The sequence below is a fragment of the Solenopsis invicta genome, chromosome 5 (assembly GCF_016802725.1).
Source record: "Solenopsis invicta isolate M01_SB chromosome 5, UNIL_Sinv_3.0, whole genome shotgun sequence".
NCBI lineage: Eukaryota > Metazoa > Arthropoda > Insecta > Hymenoptera > Formicidae > Solenopsis > Solenopsis invicta.
This window is the reverse complement of record NC_052668.1, coordinates 1,014,843-1,032,326: the sequence shown is the minus strand read 5'-3', so window position 1 is coordinate 1,032,326 and position 17,484 is coordinate 1,014,843. Positions and strand designations below refer to the sequence as shown.

Below are 17,484 nucleotides of genomic sequence, written 5' to 3'. Positions count from 1 at the left end.
ACACACTAAATATTTAACTAAATTAAAAGTATACTTATATGCTTTTTATATTTCCGTTAATTTCAAAGAACAATTGACGAAATACCGAAATATTTTTTTATTAAAACTGAGATATTTTTGAGATAATTTTTAACGTACGCCTGCAAATTATTTTCTTTTGCGTAAATCTCAATTTATCGCGGTAAATATAATTATGTTTGTCGTCGGTCTAGACTAAATTATTCACGGCAGCGTGCACGACTCCGGATTACCTGCGAAATTACTTTCAAAGTTGATTTCAAGTTTTGGGCATCTTTCGTATTACGCGAAGCTTTTTTTGAGAGGATAACCGCTGCATGTTCGTTTCAGATAACGATAAACGTCCTTCGCGCGAACTTGAGATATTTCATTTCAAGAAATTTTCACAGTTATCGCCACTTTTTTCGACTATTTCCTTCTTACCTTATCCCCGACATTACTTGAGATTAAAACCTCTCTTGTAAGTCGTTTTCGAAATATTCGCTCAAGATTCCGAGCCAATTCGCGCAGAAATCATTCACGCGCCGGTGCACGCTCTTCGCATTCATCTTCGTAATTCTCTCTGCGTTCGTTATTCAACGATTGGGCATTTATAAGGCAATGTGTTAAGCGAGAGAGATGCAAGGGTGAGCGGAAATTCAAATGAGAGCAAAATGAAAGCGCCGCGTGCGAACACGAATAATGGAAGTAACTAGCATTGCAAGTCAGCACAGAGTCGTCAAGTTTCGCATAGAGTCGCGACGCTTCAGCGATTTGGCATTTCCTGATGTTAATCTGTATTAATATTTAAACAGACTGTTTTTCTTCAATTTTTATTTGTACTTTAACTAAGAATTTTTCATTTCTACTTGTTAAATCGTTACTTGCCGTCGTTACATTTATGGAAGAATCTAAATTTTTCGTAAATATTCAGTTTTTCACTGAAATAAATGTTAAAATTATACATAGACCTTCATGGTCTTACAATTCAGTTATATAATAACAAAAACATGAGCAATACTAATGTACTGAAATTTATTGATGCATATCCGTACAGCTCAGAACGTTGAAAAAACGTTGCTGAGACGTAACAATGCTGAAAGGCAAAATGTGAATGTTTTTCCAACGTTAAACCAATCTATATTAATTTTTTTTTTCCGTTGATTGTTGATGTTACTGCAACATTGAAACAACATTGAATAAATTATAAATGATTATGTTTTGAAAATTGAAAAGAAATAATATACTTCCAGACTGTAAACTATTGCATTTTGATATTAACAGATTTTATTGACGTCATTATCTACTTAAGGTGTAATAATGTGCTATAATTAAAGAAATACAATGTTTAATATAAAATAATATATAATTTGTTAATCTAATAAACATAATCTTAATTTTTTAAAAATAAAAGTCTTAATTTTATGGAAATTTTAAGTTATAATTACTTTTACATTGTTAAATAAATTAAATGTGGACATAAATGTGAAATAAAAACATATTTATAAGTCGTTCAAAGAAGCATGTAAAGAAATAATATTGATTTTTATTATTTAAAATTAGTTCTTCTGGCTTTTTGAAATTTAGCTTATATATTTTTTTTATACTTGTATAGATGTATACATTTTAGAAATGCAAAAGAGTTAATTTTGAATAAATATCACAATGCTACTTCTTGATGTTTTTCCCAACAATTTAAAAACTATTTTATCTATCTATTTTAATCAAATATAATGTATATTGAATCTACATTACGTATACATTGAATAAATTGTTGAACCAGTTTGAAACAATGTTCTCGAATGCGCTGAATCGCAATGTTTGGAAGACGTTCAATAGATATTATTTCAATACTAATGTCTTTTTAATTTCTATTCTAACATTTTTTTTAGTATTGAATCTATGTTATGAAACATTGATTCAACGTTCGGAATGTTATAGTTCAACGTTTCTGAAATATTGATTTAACACTCTTGTGTGCTGTCTCGTATGGCACTGAACACAATGTAACATTTTAATATATTGCAACAACATTTCAGAAATATTACAGAAACTGTGCAAAGTTGTTGCAAACGTTGCTAGACTGTTCTATATTTTATGGAGCATAGGATATACATAATGACGAGAGGAAGAAACGCAGAGATAGTTTTGTTCCTTTTTAAGTTAATTTCGCAATTGTATTCTCTCTCGAAAAACGCTTCAACTTTGCAACGATCATGTTCGGTTACCTTTCGGACAAATTTTTCGAAATTCAAATTTCATCCATCTGGACATTGCTGCATTTTTTCGATGGCAGATTATTAATTTCTCCAAGCGCGCGGGATTATCCCGACGAGTCATATGGCGAAGAGAGTAGGAAAAGAGATTGGGTTAGGGTAAAGTGACCTGCTCTTTCCCGGTCCCGGTCGCGAGAAGATGCGGGCACCAGCCGGACGAAAGGAGAGATGGAGAGGGAGAAAGAAAGAAAGAAAGGAAGGGAGAGATTCCCGCGGTCGCGATAACGAGTGAGAAGGCTACGCGCCTACGAGGGGGAAGGATACTCGTAAACCGTGCAGAAGCGCCAGGCCACCCTTGCTCGGGGTTGTGGTGGGTGGCAGAACTACGAGGGTGGCGGGCAAAGAGCCACAGTTGGTTGCGGGCTGTCGCCCTGATAGCAAGCACGCGCGCTTCCGCGACTCCCGGGTCACGGCACGCGATCCTCGTGATCGCGCGCGTCGCGTATCGAGCGGATCGTGTGGGTTGGCCGCGCGCGGCGCGAGATCGGCCGTGCGATCGTCGCGGTCAGTCCGCCAAGGTCTCGTGGGCACGCGACACTGGCAGCGACGTTCGCTCCGGTTTAATCGCTACTGATTTCTCTCTGACAGCGCCTCGACAGTTCTCCGCGTTCGCGTTCGCTTTCGCGTTCTTCGCGCGCGCACGGCCCTTCGGCGGCGAAATGGATCGTGGAGGGGACCCTACGTGATAATTGCCTACTTCGAATGGCTACGGTAAATTGAAATCGTGCGACCGTGTGTATGTGTGTTGAAATGTGTGCATGTGTGTTCAATTATACGTTGATAATTCATTATCTCGGCGAGAAAGGGGGGAGGGGAAGGGAGAAAGGTCGAGCGATTCTCGCGAGTTCATCAGTGCGGAGATATCGAGAAAGCTTGTTCCGCGAATGATCTCGTATCCGCGATGGTGAACGCGTAGATTGTGATTTGGGAATTTTGAAATATTAAATACAATTACGGAAGTGATGCGAAAGGGGGATCTGGCAGTGATCCAAAAGGGACGCGCTTCAGCCACAGAGGAGGATGATGATGAACGAAGCCACGGTCGTTCGGAAGCCGACCATCATATCGCACGAAGCGAAGAAGCGCCGAAGAGGCTGACGTATCGGCGCTTGGCGCGCGAAAATCGCGAGCGGAGCGATTCCCTTGAGTTTGCGGGGGAAGGACGTTGCCTCTTTTTTCCAACCTGGCGAACTTGTCGGTATATATGTGCACGTGCGTGTATGTATGGCGGGCACGTATAACCCGAAACAGCTTCCGGACAATTTCGTTGAGCGCGCGCGAGTAAATCGTTCCAGTTAATTTTCCCTTTTCACGCGGAGCTTAAGCTCGAGCTGAACGGTGAACTGACGAGATCACGAACGCGACGTGCGAGAAATGACATTACTGGCAATCGATACGAGTGGGATAGACACCGGGTAGATTCGTCTTCTTTCTCTTTGGATTTCCGATTGGCGTTGAATCGCAGTGCCACGTTCTCAAAGAGCATCCAGCACCGGATGTTCCATGGTGTCCGAAGTCCAGCCGTACTGTTAATCCGGATAGGTTATCGGCGGATGAGAGGAACCGCAAAAAAAGGATTCTGAAAAGTCAAGCTCGATCAATCCTGTCGCGTGCGGAAGACCAAAAGGTGCCTCCCGCCTCCTCGCCCGCTCGCCGCGCGATAGTTCCGGTTTGCGATTCGACAGGTTCATCGTCACGTATTTCATAACCGGGACTCTACACGGTGACACGTGTGCAACGTATAGACACGTCGAAGGTTCACGTAGGAATTATCGGATCTCGCGGCGGCGTAGTTGCACGAGGTGTCGAGAAACGAGATGTTGTTAAGACAGACACCGTTGATTCCGATTTCGCGGCCTGTACACGGGCAGCTAAGGGTTTCCTCAAAGCGCGGCTTTGGCGGTGTTGAGAAGGATTAAGGCGCTTGTCTTCTCCCGTGTGTACGCGCGTCAGTGTCTCCTGTAACTTCACGTTAAACCCTAAGAGCAATAACGAAGTGCATTAAGGAGAGCAGTATTACGCGACAAATTGTCCCGCTTCTTTTCAGGAAGAATCGATCAGGCGTACTCGTAAAAATACAATTCCGGGATTGAGAAAATCTGTTGGCCGTCGAAGGGTCTCATTTTCTGTTGAGAAGACAGTCGAGACTCGGCGTGAGTAAATAAGAGAGAAACGGCGAGATCGTATTATTCATTCGTCGAGCGACAATCGTCAATTCATAAATTCCGTTGCGTCGCAGGAACGCGAGAGTGTTTTTTTTTCTTTTTGTGTGACAGAGACGTTGGATCTTGCAGCGGTCCGGAACATTTTAGACAGACACAAAATAAAGTATTTTGGAACGAGATGAGATTACACGGCAGCGTTGACCTTTGGAAAGGAGCGATGAGTGGATGAAGGGAAAGGGATTTCGATAACGAGCGACGAACGTCAAAGGAAAAGCGAGGTTATCAGAGAGACGTCGAACGACAAATATATTTTGCGATGTAGTTTGAGCAACGATTATTCTCAGAGCGGGGAAAGAGAGACGTTCATCGAACGGAAACGAGACTCACGGGAATCGTGGGACGGAATTTCATTATCGTATTAGTCCGAATAAATACTCGAAGGATTTCCGTAGGTAAGATCGATCGCGGTGTGGTCCCGGCAGCCCGCTCACCCTCGACATTCATCTTCCAGGGGACCAGAACGAGAATATTTCCGAGTCTCTTCCTCGTCCTTCTGTCTCTCTCCTCAACTCTCTTTCGCTCTATCCTTTCCCTTTCTCTTTCTCCGCTTCTGCTTCCCCTTTCCTTCAGTCTGCGGCGCACATCCAGATTCTCTTCGCCGAGCTGCCCGAGAAGTTTTCGTGGCTCTGCGTCATATCGCGAACATTATGCATGACCCGGCCGTCGAGTACCCGCATCTGACGACTACGATTGTCTCATCCGAAAGTAATAGCTTCGGCAAATACGAGTGAGTCTATCATGACGTAAGATTCATTCTACAGAGTTGAGCGATATCTGCAGCGAGGGAAAGCGCGGTGATCCGTGAGAGAAGTCAGCGAATTTGTAGGATCCTTTGATACGATTAGGCGGCAATGGGAGTACGAGCATCGGAAAGACGACTTTGAGGATAATTGAATGTTGTTCGTCGAAATATCGGGAGTTTTAACGAGCACTTCCTAGAACGGCAATTAACGATGGCAGACATGGAAGCGTACGTTGCGCTACGTCTCAAACGCGATCAACAATTCCGGCGACGACGGCCAGGTCGGATAATTCTATTGACGACATCCGTACCGTGAGGGAATATTCTCTCACGAGAGAAGAGGCGATAGAATCACGACGGTATACCCCTCCGCAGCTGTCGCATCGACGCGCGACGGCGGTGTGGTGACAGGACGGGGGTGAAATAAATCCCGCCATTTATTCCGAGATAAATTCCACAAAATGATCCAAAAGCGACTTATTGCGAAGATCGGACTATTAAATTTCTGGTAGTCAGCTTAACAACGCGACATCTCGCACATCAAAACGATTGCGTTGCTTTGTGAGCGCGGATTTACGGTGACTTGTTACGGTGACTCGGGATCATGGACAAGACGCGTGATCGGACGATCGTTCGGCCGACACGGAGCCGTTCATTGATCGCAACTGAAAAGCTGGAGCCGGGATGCTACACGCCGTTATGTTAGGTAGTGGTCCAGGACGGGGGAGACGCGAATGGTATCCAGGGTTTTATCTTCAACGTCATCGTCTCGGCTGTAGGATGAATCGCGGCGAGCAGGAGACTCTGTTTCGGCAGAGCAGGCAAATCACGCGGATCGTTCCTTCCCGCGAGGATCTCGTTCTGAGCGTCCTCAAGTCGCCGATCAATCAGCAGCAGCAGCAGCAGCAACAGCAGCAGCAACAGCAACGACAGCAGTGTCGACATCCGTATCAGTCGCACACCCACGGTCGCTTTAACTGCCAAGGTCATCCAAATAATAGGAAGTGCAGTCATTCAGGTATACGAGACTGAAAGCCTCCTTTGTCAACCTCCGATTACCTTAATTAACGATTAATTCGCAGAACTGCCAACAACAATGGTTTAAATGTATGTCGTATCTAACATCTCTTTCCTGCCTTGGGTTATGTTCAGTTATAAGTAATATCCGATAATTAATGTAAATGAAAACTATTAGAAAATCATTTGCGTGAATAAAGTTTAATACAAATGCAAGAACGCTTTCTTCCCTCTTCTAATGACAGACTGTGTTTAATTCTCATGTTGGCAAACATGATGGCTGAATTAATTGGTTAGATTAGATTAACCGGAGTTGGTGAAAGAGGCCCCGAAGACGTCGTTCTCGTAATCTCCGCCGTGATTCGCGTTTATTATGTATAGTTATCGCGCGAGCCCTAAGTAATCTCGCAAACGAGCATGATGTGGCTAACTGTTGTATGTATCACGTTGCATTTGTCGCCCGTCATGGAATATTTATACCGCGGTTTGTCGATCGTTTTGTCAGTGGTTTAGCGAATAGGCCATCCCATACAGCGCAGAAGATTGCAGTAGCATTGCAGAAATATTTCATCACAGAATTACAACTTTGTAAAAGCGTTACAAAATGTTGCGGCAATGTTGTTGCAACATTGCAGCAGTATTCGCTTTTAGAAATATTGTAATGCAATGCGATAAAAGTGGAAAAGTGACGAAAAAGCGCCCTAACATCTTTACAAGATCGTAATTCTGAATACAGGTCAATATCTCAGACAACATAAAGTCTAAAATCGAAACACAAGACTTCTTTGAAACGTCTGAAAGATATCTTTAAGATTAATTTTTGGAAATGTATAATGAAACATCGTACACCCAAAGAAATCCTCTTGCAAGTACAATTCCAATTTTTTGACTGAAAAATGTTAACTAAAATACATAAATGATTAACAAATATTGTGATATCGCATATATTTGGTACTTAATCAATCTAAATAATAGAGACAGAATTTATATTTGAATTGTTTATGAATTTTAGAAAGAAAATTTGTATGTAGCTCTTATTCATATTAAGGCCAAAAAAATCATACTTATTATAAAATTTGATTGTATAGTTGGCAATGAAACCTGAATTTTTTAGAAAGTACTGATAAACATTGCTGTATTAATATTGCTGTTAAATACAGCTATCAATTTTATATGTGACAAATAATTTAGCAGATACAAAATTAGCGAGAAATCTAACTACATCAGCGAACTATTTTTTTGAGGTTATAAAGACGTTTCAGAACCTGACTTTATTGTTCGGGACTTTATACCGTTTGAGATGATTTGATGTTTCTGATAATCTTTCAAATATCATTATCACATCTTATACTTCAAGAATATTATATGTTTCCGAACTAATTCATTAATTTATACAAAATAAAACAAAATTTTATTGTCATAATAATTTACTATTCATTTACTTTTATCTTTGAACTGAGTTTTGGGAACCTGCTACTTCAAGGATTAATTTCATTAGAATGAGTGAAGGATCTCACAATGCTGCGCCCTTTTTCTATGTGATCTTTTTATTAGGAAAAATAGAACTTTGCCGCGACCATCTGGCGCGTATTGCTCGCGAGTAAAGCTTAAGGCATTATTTTTCGCAATATCTTGAAACATTGTTGCAACATTGTACTGTAACTTTGCGATTTTGCGACAATGTTGCTGCACACTCTTGTGATGTATGGGGTGCGATTAACTGAAGTTCTCTTTCTGTTTAAATTCTAATCAAATCTAATCCTGTGATTCAGAGAGAAATAAAGTCTGTTAAAATACGTATAAAGCGAATAGAATCGACAATCTCGCGATCGCAAAGATAATTCATAAACACGGTGCGATCAATATATTACATACAACAGTTAAAGCTGGGTCTTTGAGACTCACAGAAAAATATCAATTTTACCACTAACAAAAGCGATGTTACTCAACTTACTTCTGTTTTCTTAATAAGTGACGATTATCTTTAACAAAGGATATATTTCTGATACTAGTTTTAAACTATAGTCTACAGAATAGACAGAATAATTAGCAAAATTATATAAAATGTATTAATGTATTAATTATTAGAATATATTATAATTATATAGAATTATGTGGAATATCGGAGCTATATGTTTCTTTTTTCCGTAGAAGGAAGATCGAAAGCTTAACTTTATCATAAATAAGAAGAAATATATGCTAATTACTTTTTTGCATTTTCTAGTATATTATAGCTTTTCGTTTCGTTGTTTTTTTTTTTTTTTTTTTTCCATAAGAACATTTTGAGATTTTTGCGAAGTCGTCTTAATTAAAAACATTTCTTTCAGAGAATTTCTGCCAAAGAAAATTTATGCAATTCGCAATATTAATTTACGTATTTTTTTCAATTACTGAAAACGTCGCACGTAGCAGCGCGAACGAAATGGAACGTTTGTTACATTTTTTATATATTTTGCTTTCCATGCATAATGAGACAGAAACGCGACTAAAGCGACGACGACGACGACGACGACGACAACGACGACGACGACGACGACGACGATGGTGACGACGTGACATGCAACATGTATATATATAATTTCGCGCGTGACGAACGAATATTAGATATATCTCTTCCGGCCGGAAGCGAGAATTCGCATAGCTCGTAAATCCATGCGGCTTAACGGAGAGGCAGAATTGCGAAGCCCAACTTCTGCTCGACCAGAAAAAGAGAGAAAGAGAAAAGTGTCTCTTCGCTCGATACTCGAGGCTCGATCCGCGGCTGAATCCGTTCATGTGACAGAGTTTTAATGTCTCGTCGTCTGAGAGGAAGAAAGAAACGGCGTGAGGGAGAAAGAGAGAAAGAGGACGCTTTTATAAATAGAGTTCTGCGGACAATTCATTCATGTTAATGTACAAACACTAGAAACGCGCGGAGTCGGATTTGTGGTTTCCATTGTTCCGCCTTCCCGATAATTCTACTCTCCTGTTGCACGCATGATAGATGTTGTAATGCTACACGCTAATATTTTGCGTGTGATCATTAATGTGATTTTCGAGCAGAAATAGAAGCGAAGATATTTTGACGGTCACACTTCTCGTAAAAATAAACTCACGATTGACTCTTTCGATAAGAGATAAAACGTGACGTTTTACTCAGGAATAATTAATGATATACACATGCCCGGGAAAAACTGCTCATACAGAATAATATATGATTCTATATGATTATGAATAATCATGCCTGGATTACGAAATGGTCATGCAAGATTATGTATAATCACGCATAGTCACGTATAGTTATGTATCAATTGGTACGAGATGGTACATGATTGTACATGTAGTCTACATTGTCACATAAAATCCTGTATGATTTCGTATGAATGGGAAAACCTCTGTCTTGTTATCATATATAGTCATGCGTGATTATAAATGATTGCATATGGAGGTGTGCATGGTCGCATAAAATCATGTATGATTTCGCATGACTGGGAAGCCTCTGTCTAATTGTAATGCATGATCATGCGTGATTACGTATGATTGCACATGGAGATGTGCATGGTGATATGAAATCATGTATGATTTTGCATGAATGAAAAATCTTCGTTTTGTTGCCATATACAGTCATACGTGGTTATGTATGATTTCAGATGTAAGCATGCATGGTCACATGCAATCATGTAAATTATGAACACACAAAATAGGTCCATGAATAAAAAAATCTTGATCTACATCCCAACAAGCAAACAATATTTTTTTAATGTTTTTTTTTTTTTAATAAAAATACTTTCACATTTAATTTAATTATTGCATTATGTTTACATTTTTCTAGTTGCAGTCTTATTTAAACGAATAACGGAAAAGTTATTCTAGATGTTATTCTACATTCGTGAAAATAGTAAAGAATTACAATTTTATATAAGTTTATATAAATAATATGCTTTAATTGTACATGTTTCATCTTTTTGATAACATATATTGATCCGATCCATCAGTTATATACACGTATCAGTACAACGTGTTTATAGATCATTAAGAGAGATCAGCTCCCAGCAGTCGCAGAGTTGGATGGGTGGCCGCTTGGGAGTTTCCGAAAAAAAATTCTTGAGAAAGGAATTTCTTTTTTTATTGCGAAAAATGTTTCGTAAAATGTTACAAAAATATTGTTTTGCTCACATTTGGATGATCCACGTTTTCATCGGGCGTACAATTATACATAATCACATGCAATCATGTATAATCATGCATGGACAGATGTGATTACTCAGAGACAAAATTCATACATGACGATGCCTAATTGCATGTGGACCGTTCATGTATGATCATGCATGATCTTACATGTTCATAGATGACCATTTTTTCCCGGGGATTTTCTGAATGTGACAATGTTTCTGGTGTATTGAATTTAATATTCATGAGATCGATTAAAGTATATGCGCCATTGACCTTTGTACAGAGGCTGCTTATACGTTCGCCAACACAGTACGATAAACTGTAATGCGGAAAGAAGACGTGAGAAAGGCGCATATGTGAAACATTGATGTTTCGTTACTCCATCTTGTGGACATCAATGTTAATCGCGGACGGCATTCTCTTCAATATTAAATGCGTCTCTTCTATTTTTCGTGCAGAACGTGGCGTTTGAATGAACAATGGAATGGCGTTTTGTGTACCTTTCGGCTTCCATCCAGTTTTTCAATCTTCCCGCTTGCCACTGGGGATTACAAAAATTTTCCGCGATGAGTTCTTCATTTCAAAAAAAGCTGAGCGAAGAACTTGGAATTGGTAATCCCACTTGCAATCTCATTTCTTAAAATGAGTGCACTTTTTTTGCGACCAATGAATATTAAGTTTCAAAATTATCTTGATATAAAAAACAATTTATTTCATAAAAAACAATTTTATTTCATTACATCTAGACATGATATTTTATTTTATATCATTGTTTGCTAGGTAATCGTTGATAATAATTTATTACATACAGCTTTGAGAGCTTTTTTTACAGAAATGATATGAAAGGCTTAATATATATTTTTGAAAAAATATTTATTAACAAAACTAAAATATGTTAATTATTTATGATCCTCAATGACGGAATTATCTTCTAACTTTCTCGTAGTATAATGGAATATTTCATTACGAGAGAAAATTTCATTAACCTTTTAATCTGACAACAGAATTTTCATGAGGTCCGGAAGTTGTAACGGTATGGTTAATTTTTAATGGATTATAACTTTTTTAAAACGTAACATAGTGAGCATATAATCCGTAGCGCGTAATCCTGAAGTGTATATAATCCTTAAAATTCTTTATGTTATTTTTGTAATGAAAAATAAAATGGAAAAATAATTGAATTGCATTACGTGTGAGCACGGAATCAAAAAGTTTTAACCAAAGCTCCATTAAAATCTTCTTCGTTAATTTTTACATCGCTCTCTAAAATGTTTTATTCAGAGGAGCGCATTTAATAACAGATGTTATTATCGATTCTATTTCGTAAATAAGCTTCTCGATCACAGGCGGGTTTTCGCGCGCCTATTATATGATAGGATATTATTCCGCGGTTCTCAAGTGGTTAGAATTGCAAATGCCTCAGTCCAGCCGCGTCAAATATTTGAATAATCTCCGTACGATGACTGATCTAGCTATTTACCGCCGACGACTCACCCAAGGTTCATCAATGATTGAATCCTCTCATTGGCGACAATCTTGAAAATATAAAATCACGAAATCGAATTATTCTCGCGATCGTGAGGATAAATCATAAACATGATGCGATCGATGTATAACATATAATAAGTAAAGCTTGGTCTTTGCTATTTACAGAAAATATCAATTTTACTGCTAACCAGAGCGATTATTCAATCTTCTTTTTTTTTCTTAGTAAGTTACGTTTATCTTTAATGAGGAATACTTTTTTAATACTAATCTAAAAATACGTTACAAATTTTAGAAAAACTTATTATGGACATAGAAAAAGAATTTATACTCTTTCAAAGAATATTATAAAATTTTATTGAAGAAAGTCAGAATAATGCAAGCAAATCGAATTTTTTATTTAGTTAACTATTCTTAATTGAAATATTAAATTTCTAAGAGAGATTCAGAATATACTTTGAATAAATTTGACAATTATAATAAATTTGTGACAGATTTACGGATAAGTGAATCTATATAAAATATTTGAAATCTTTAACATTTATTTATAATTCAAGTAATTCACAGTATGCTACGACATTTTTCTCTGAGTGCATTGACGAGTCATAATACTACTTCCTCCTTTCATATTTACTTAAAATTCGTGTTGGTCAATTCTAGACTCAGAGTTGTAAAAGATTGAGGAAGGTATGACTTAGGAAGATATTTATAAAAATGTGACGACACTGCATAGTGACTCGAAGAGAGAATGGAGCGTTAATGTGACTCTCCCACGAAAGTTGACTTAAAAAGTTTTGTTTAAAGAAACACAGTTTATTGTAAAATTATATATTTTTCGAAAATAGAAAATATAGCAGAATATTTGCAAACATAATACATGTACACACAATATTGGATTGTAATTAGTTGAAAAGTTAAAATTTAAATAATAAACTTATAAAGTTAGTTTTTATAAGACGCGTATATCAATCAAACGGATCTCAGTGCTGAATAATAATTATTACATATATATTTATCAGCTGTTCGTTGTATTGCAACAATATAAATATCAAAGGCCAAGTGCGAGCAAACCAAAGATGGAAATAATTATTGTCCTTCTAGTAAGCTTTATTCAAATAATCGTCGCGTAATTAGTTTCTACCTACTTAGTTTTATTCAATCGCTTTAGCAATATAATTAAACAAGTTGCTCGTACATAGTAATTAGTAGAACAAAAGATTTGTACATTATAATGATTAAAAATTATATTTTCGAGTCATGCGGACTTTTTCGAGTTAGCGGTTCGAATTCAACACGTAATTTAGAAGTTATTTGTTAACGGGATACTTAAGCTTTTGGTGCGCATATTACATAGTCATTTCACTGTTAATTGTTCGAATGGTCGATGTGTAAAATCCATAGATGTAGTAGCTTAGCTTCCAAAAATCCCATTTCCTTATAACGCGAAATCCAAATTTTACAAATTACAATTCAATCGCATTGTGGTCTTGTTTTAAGGTAAATCTTTGTTAAATAATCTATATTCAACTGTTTTTGTTTACTTATCGCACGATGTGTCGTCTCTGATAATTAGAATAATTTTTACAATCACCGGTTTATGCAAACTACGTGCCGCATTTTCGTCGGATTAATATTATTAAATTGGTGAGCAATTTAATAGTTTCGATTTCCAGTTCAATCAATTTGACTGCCGACATGTGTATGATGTTATTTCTGAACATCGAAACAATTATATTGCTCGTCTAATAGTATTAATCGTCTTATATTTATGTTTGACATTTTCATCAGTCCAAATTTCAAATTTATTTTTAATAAATTTTAATTTAGTTAGTTTTAAATGAGTTAATTTTTAACTTCAACTATTTATAGAGAAGAGTGGGCTAAATCAGATCGTGTTCTAAATAAGATCTTTCTAATTGAAATGAATACGATTAAGTAGATTTGCGTGTCATTTATAATCGAAAGACCTTATAAGACACCAAATATGTAGCAGCAGTTTAACAGTTCTCTGTCATAAGATTTATAGAATAGACGCAAACATGCATTTCAGCTATCCTACGAAAATTTTTAAAAAAAAGAAAATCCTTGTAAATTCTTATTTAAAAGATTTTTCTCTAAATTTTTAAAAGATAATTGATCAATTTTGCGGTTTATAAAATTGGTTTCAAAGTTCGAAAAGACTGGTGTCCAAATCAGACTTTTACATTGGAATTGCAATCTGATCATAGCACTGGCGATCAGCCGACTAAATCTAGCTCTAGAAATATTACATTATTAAAATATTATAAGTTATAATATTTGGAATAATTGAATTTTATTGATTTCAATTCTAGTTCTATAATGATATATAATAATGATGTCATAACATGACCAGAAAACGTTTAATTACATAAACCGTTACTAATTATTTTCTCTTTAATAAAATTTTTATTCTTAACTGTCAAATTGCTCGTTTTTACTCAATACTAAGAAAAATCTTTTAAAATTCTATCTAAAAGTCGATAGAAATAGAAATGTCCGATTTGGGCCAGAAAAAGGTCCGATTTGGAACCACTGGTTTTAATCGAACTGGATAAAGCGTTCTTTACATTTTCCATTATAGTTCCACACAAGTGAAAAATACGCCAAGATGATCTAAAGCAAAAATTAAGAAAATTAAATTATTTTTCCAACGGTACCTTCAATTTTACGATCGGACTTTATTTGCGCCGTAAAGAGCAAAATCTGTAAATGTCCGACTCACCTCACTCCCCCCTATAATAATATAACTGTAAATTTCAAAAAATTTACAGTACATATCTTTTTATATTTATATTTTAAGTATTACTTGTCTCAAGCAAATGATAAGTGAAAGTAAAACGATCTAGATTCTAAAGCTCCATTACCTAGAAAATATTCGTTGTAAAGATAATCGTCACTTACTAAGAAGACAGAAGTAAATTGAGTAATCGCTTTTCCGAGCACTTGAGCGATACCTATTCTTCTGTTTGCGACGCGCGAGGATTTAACGGAATAATCCTCAATTTGAATGAGGAAGAAAGATGTCCTATCACGTTAGTCTTACGAGCCTCGAGGATCGAACGACGCGGCATCGCGATTCCGCGCAATCTCTGTTCTTCAATGTCAATCCTGGAAATGCCCAGGTGACAACGAGAGTCTTCCACGAAGCAAGGACCAATGCTCTAGGCAAGCCGAAAAGCGATGCAGTACCGCGACCGCCTACGCTGCTCTCCAGGGTAGCGAGGACGAGTTCGCGGCCGAGCAGGGTCTCGAGGCGGAGGACGCCGCGTTGAAGACGCCCGGCAGCGAGACCGAGGACACCGAGGACAACGGCGCGAACGCGGAAGAGCCGCCGTCACCCGCGCGCCGTTTCACTTTTCTACGTCGCTTTCGCTCGCCGCGTTTCGCCGAGGCCCACCATAAGCGGGTACCGACGCCCATGAAGCGAAAGTATCGGCATAAGATGAGCAAGCAGAATATTGACAATGATGACGTGACCGGCGCCGAAGAGGAGCCGCCGAGTCCTGATCAGACCGGCATGCCCGATCCTTACTATCCGATTTACCTGCCGATCGATCAGGCCTTCAAGGCCAAGTACGTGTTCCATCACAAGAGGGGCAAGACTTTTCAGGAGCGCCTTTACATATTCCTTGAACATCCCGGCGGCTGGCTGTGTTTCATCTACCATTTCGCTGTGTGAGTATTCACTTCCGTCTAAGCTGAGATGTCATTTGTGTTCCGCATTCTTGATCGATATACATTCTCTTACGAATAATTTGATAAAAAAAGAAAGAAACAAAAATATACACGAACTTATACGATCGCCCTAGTAGTGTACGTTCGTTCACTGTCAAGAGAGCTAAATGTTGGGAGACACGAATATAAAATGCCGTGTCAGAGACTCCTCCTGCTTCCGCTTTTCGTGCAAGCGCAATCGATTTTGGCGTCATGGCCTTTGACACCTGGCATGCCCCAAATCCTCGACAACGTCGAGGACTTCCCTCTACAATCGAACACTCGCTTGAATCAGACTGTCTATCGGGCGTAATCTTTGATTTTTGATCGGAGAACAGATACCTCGCATAAAACTTTATTGCTCATCATTGGCCTGATTTGATAAACGATGTAACGAGCGTCGACAGTCGAATATACCTTAAGAATATTCGACATTGAGAGTGTCGAAAGGAGTTTCGTATATTCTTTGCAAGATGGTTGATGCCAACTCTTATCATTTTCACCATCGACACGAGAAATTCACATTTTACTAAATGCTGCTAGCGACAAAATCTTGTAACTTAAATTATTAACAGTTTCTATTTCTGTAGAAGTTATACGACTGACCGAATTACGCAACCAGCGTTTAATTCTTAACAATGAAGAAACTGCTGTAATTTTCATATTTTTATTACAAATGTAATACTGCAACTTCTTACTATAGTTTTACGTTAACGTCTGTTCAATTTTTAATTTATTATACGCTGTACATTTATTGTCATGTAAACGGCTTCTAATTTAATTTTTGCAAAAGTGATATAGTTTATCATTTATATGAGTAATCGATAGGATTGCTATAATACTGTAAATTTAAAAAATTTAATAGGTTACTTTATCGCTTTCATTCACTAGAAAAAACAAATTTAGTGCTTTGAGCAAATTAGTTACTTTGCGAAATAAATATAAATAAAAAAATATTTGTTTATATTAACTTCATAGCTTATTTATTACTGTGTAGTATAGTTTATACTATAACTAAATAGTTTTGTTCGATACTTTTTATCGAAGTAAAAGTATAGACAAATATTTTTTTATTTACATACATTTTGCAAAAGTAACTAATTTTTCTATGTAAAAAATATTGGATTATATAAAAGAATATTTAGTTGCTATTGAAAATGCCTCAGCTGCTTTTGCTAAAAGCATTCTATATTCTTTTTCCTAGTATTCTATTGACATAATTTGATTAAAATTGGAAATTCAATCAAGACACTTATATTTGTGTAGTTTTGTGTAAATTGATCCTTACATTTCATTCAAAATGCGAATAAATCAGTTACAAACTTCCCGAAACGCGCAAAACGCAACAGAAAAATTAATTCTTGAACCAGTCTTATGTGATATTTTCGCATTTGAATATTCGGAGAAACACGTGAATAATTTTACGGGAATGAACATGTTCGTGACTGTATATGAAAATGTGTTTTTATTGTGACGGTGCGATAAAACGATAAAGACTGAATAATTTTATCGAAAAGTTTTTCACAAAATTAATATTTACAGTTTAATTACCATGCGTTAAGAAAACCTTGTTCGATAACAATTCTCATCATTTATTTCTGCAAAAATTTTGGTCCCATTGTTGTCCTATAAAATTAAAAAATAAATCATAATTCTTCGTACTTTGATATCTTACAATTAGAAGAAATGGAAATAAATTTTTTATTAAAAAGATTCGACAATAGAAGAAAAGTTAATTTTGGAATCAATTGTAACCTATGAACTTTGATATTTTTCTTACATTACAATAGTGTATTCATGAGTAAATATGTCAAGAGCCGGAGGGGGGAGGGACGAGAGGGTAAATATGCTTCCA

General features: G+C 37.1%; 1 protein-coding gene across 8 annotated transcripts in view; it reads left to right on the top strand.

The window, feature by feature from the left end:
• Positions 1–1,455: 1,455 nt before the first annotated feature.
• Positions 1,456–17,484, top strand: part of LOC105202915 (potassium voltage-gated channel subfamily KQT member 1) — a 91,270-nt gene continuing 75,241 nt past the window's right edge. For 4 of the 8 annotated variants that reach the window (XM_039449668.1, XM_039449667.1, XM_039449665.1 and 1 more), the window contains exons 1-2: positions 1,458–6,258; positions 15,038–15,590. In XM_039449668.1, coding sequence (XP_039305602.1) covers positions 5,925–6,258; positions 15,038–15,590 — 887 coding nt within the window. In that variant the 5' untranslated portion in view covers positions 1,458–5,924. Of the gene's footprint in view, positions 6,259–15,037; positions 15,591–17,484 lie in introns of all 8 variants that reach the window. The other 4 variants (XM_039449664.1, XM_039449670.1, XM_039449663.1 and 1 more) reach the window with 4 other exon arrangements.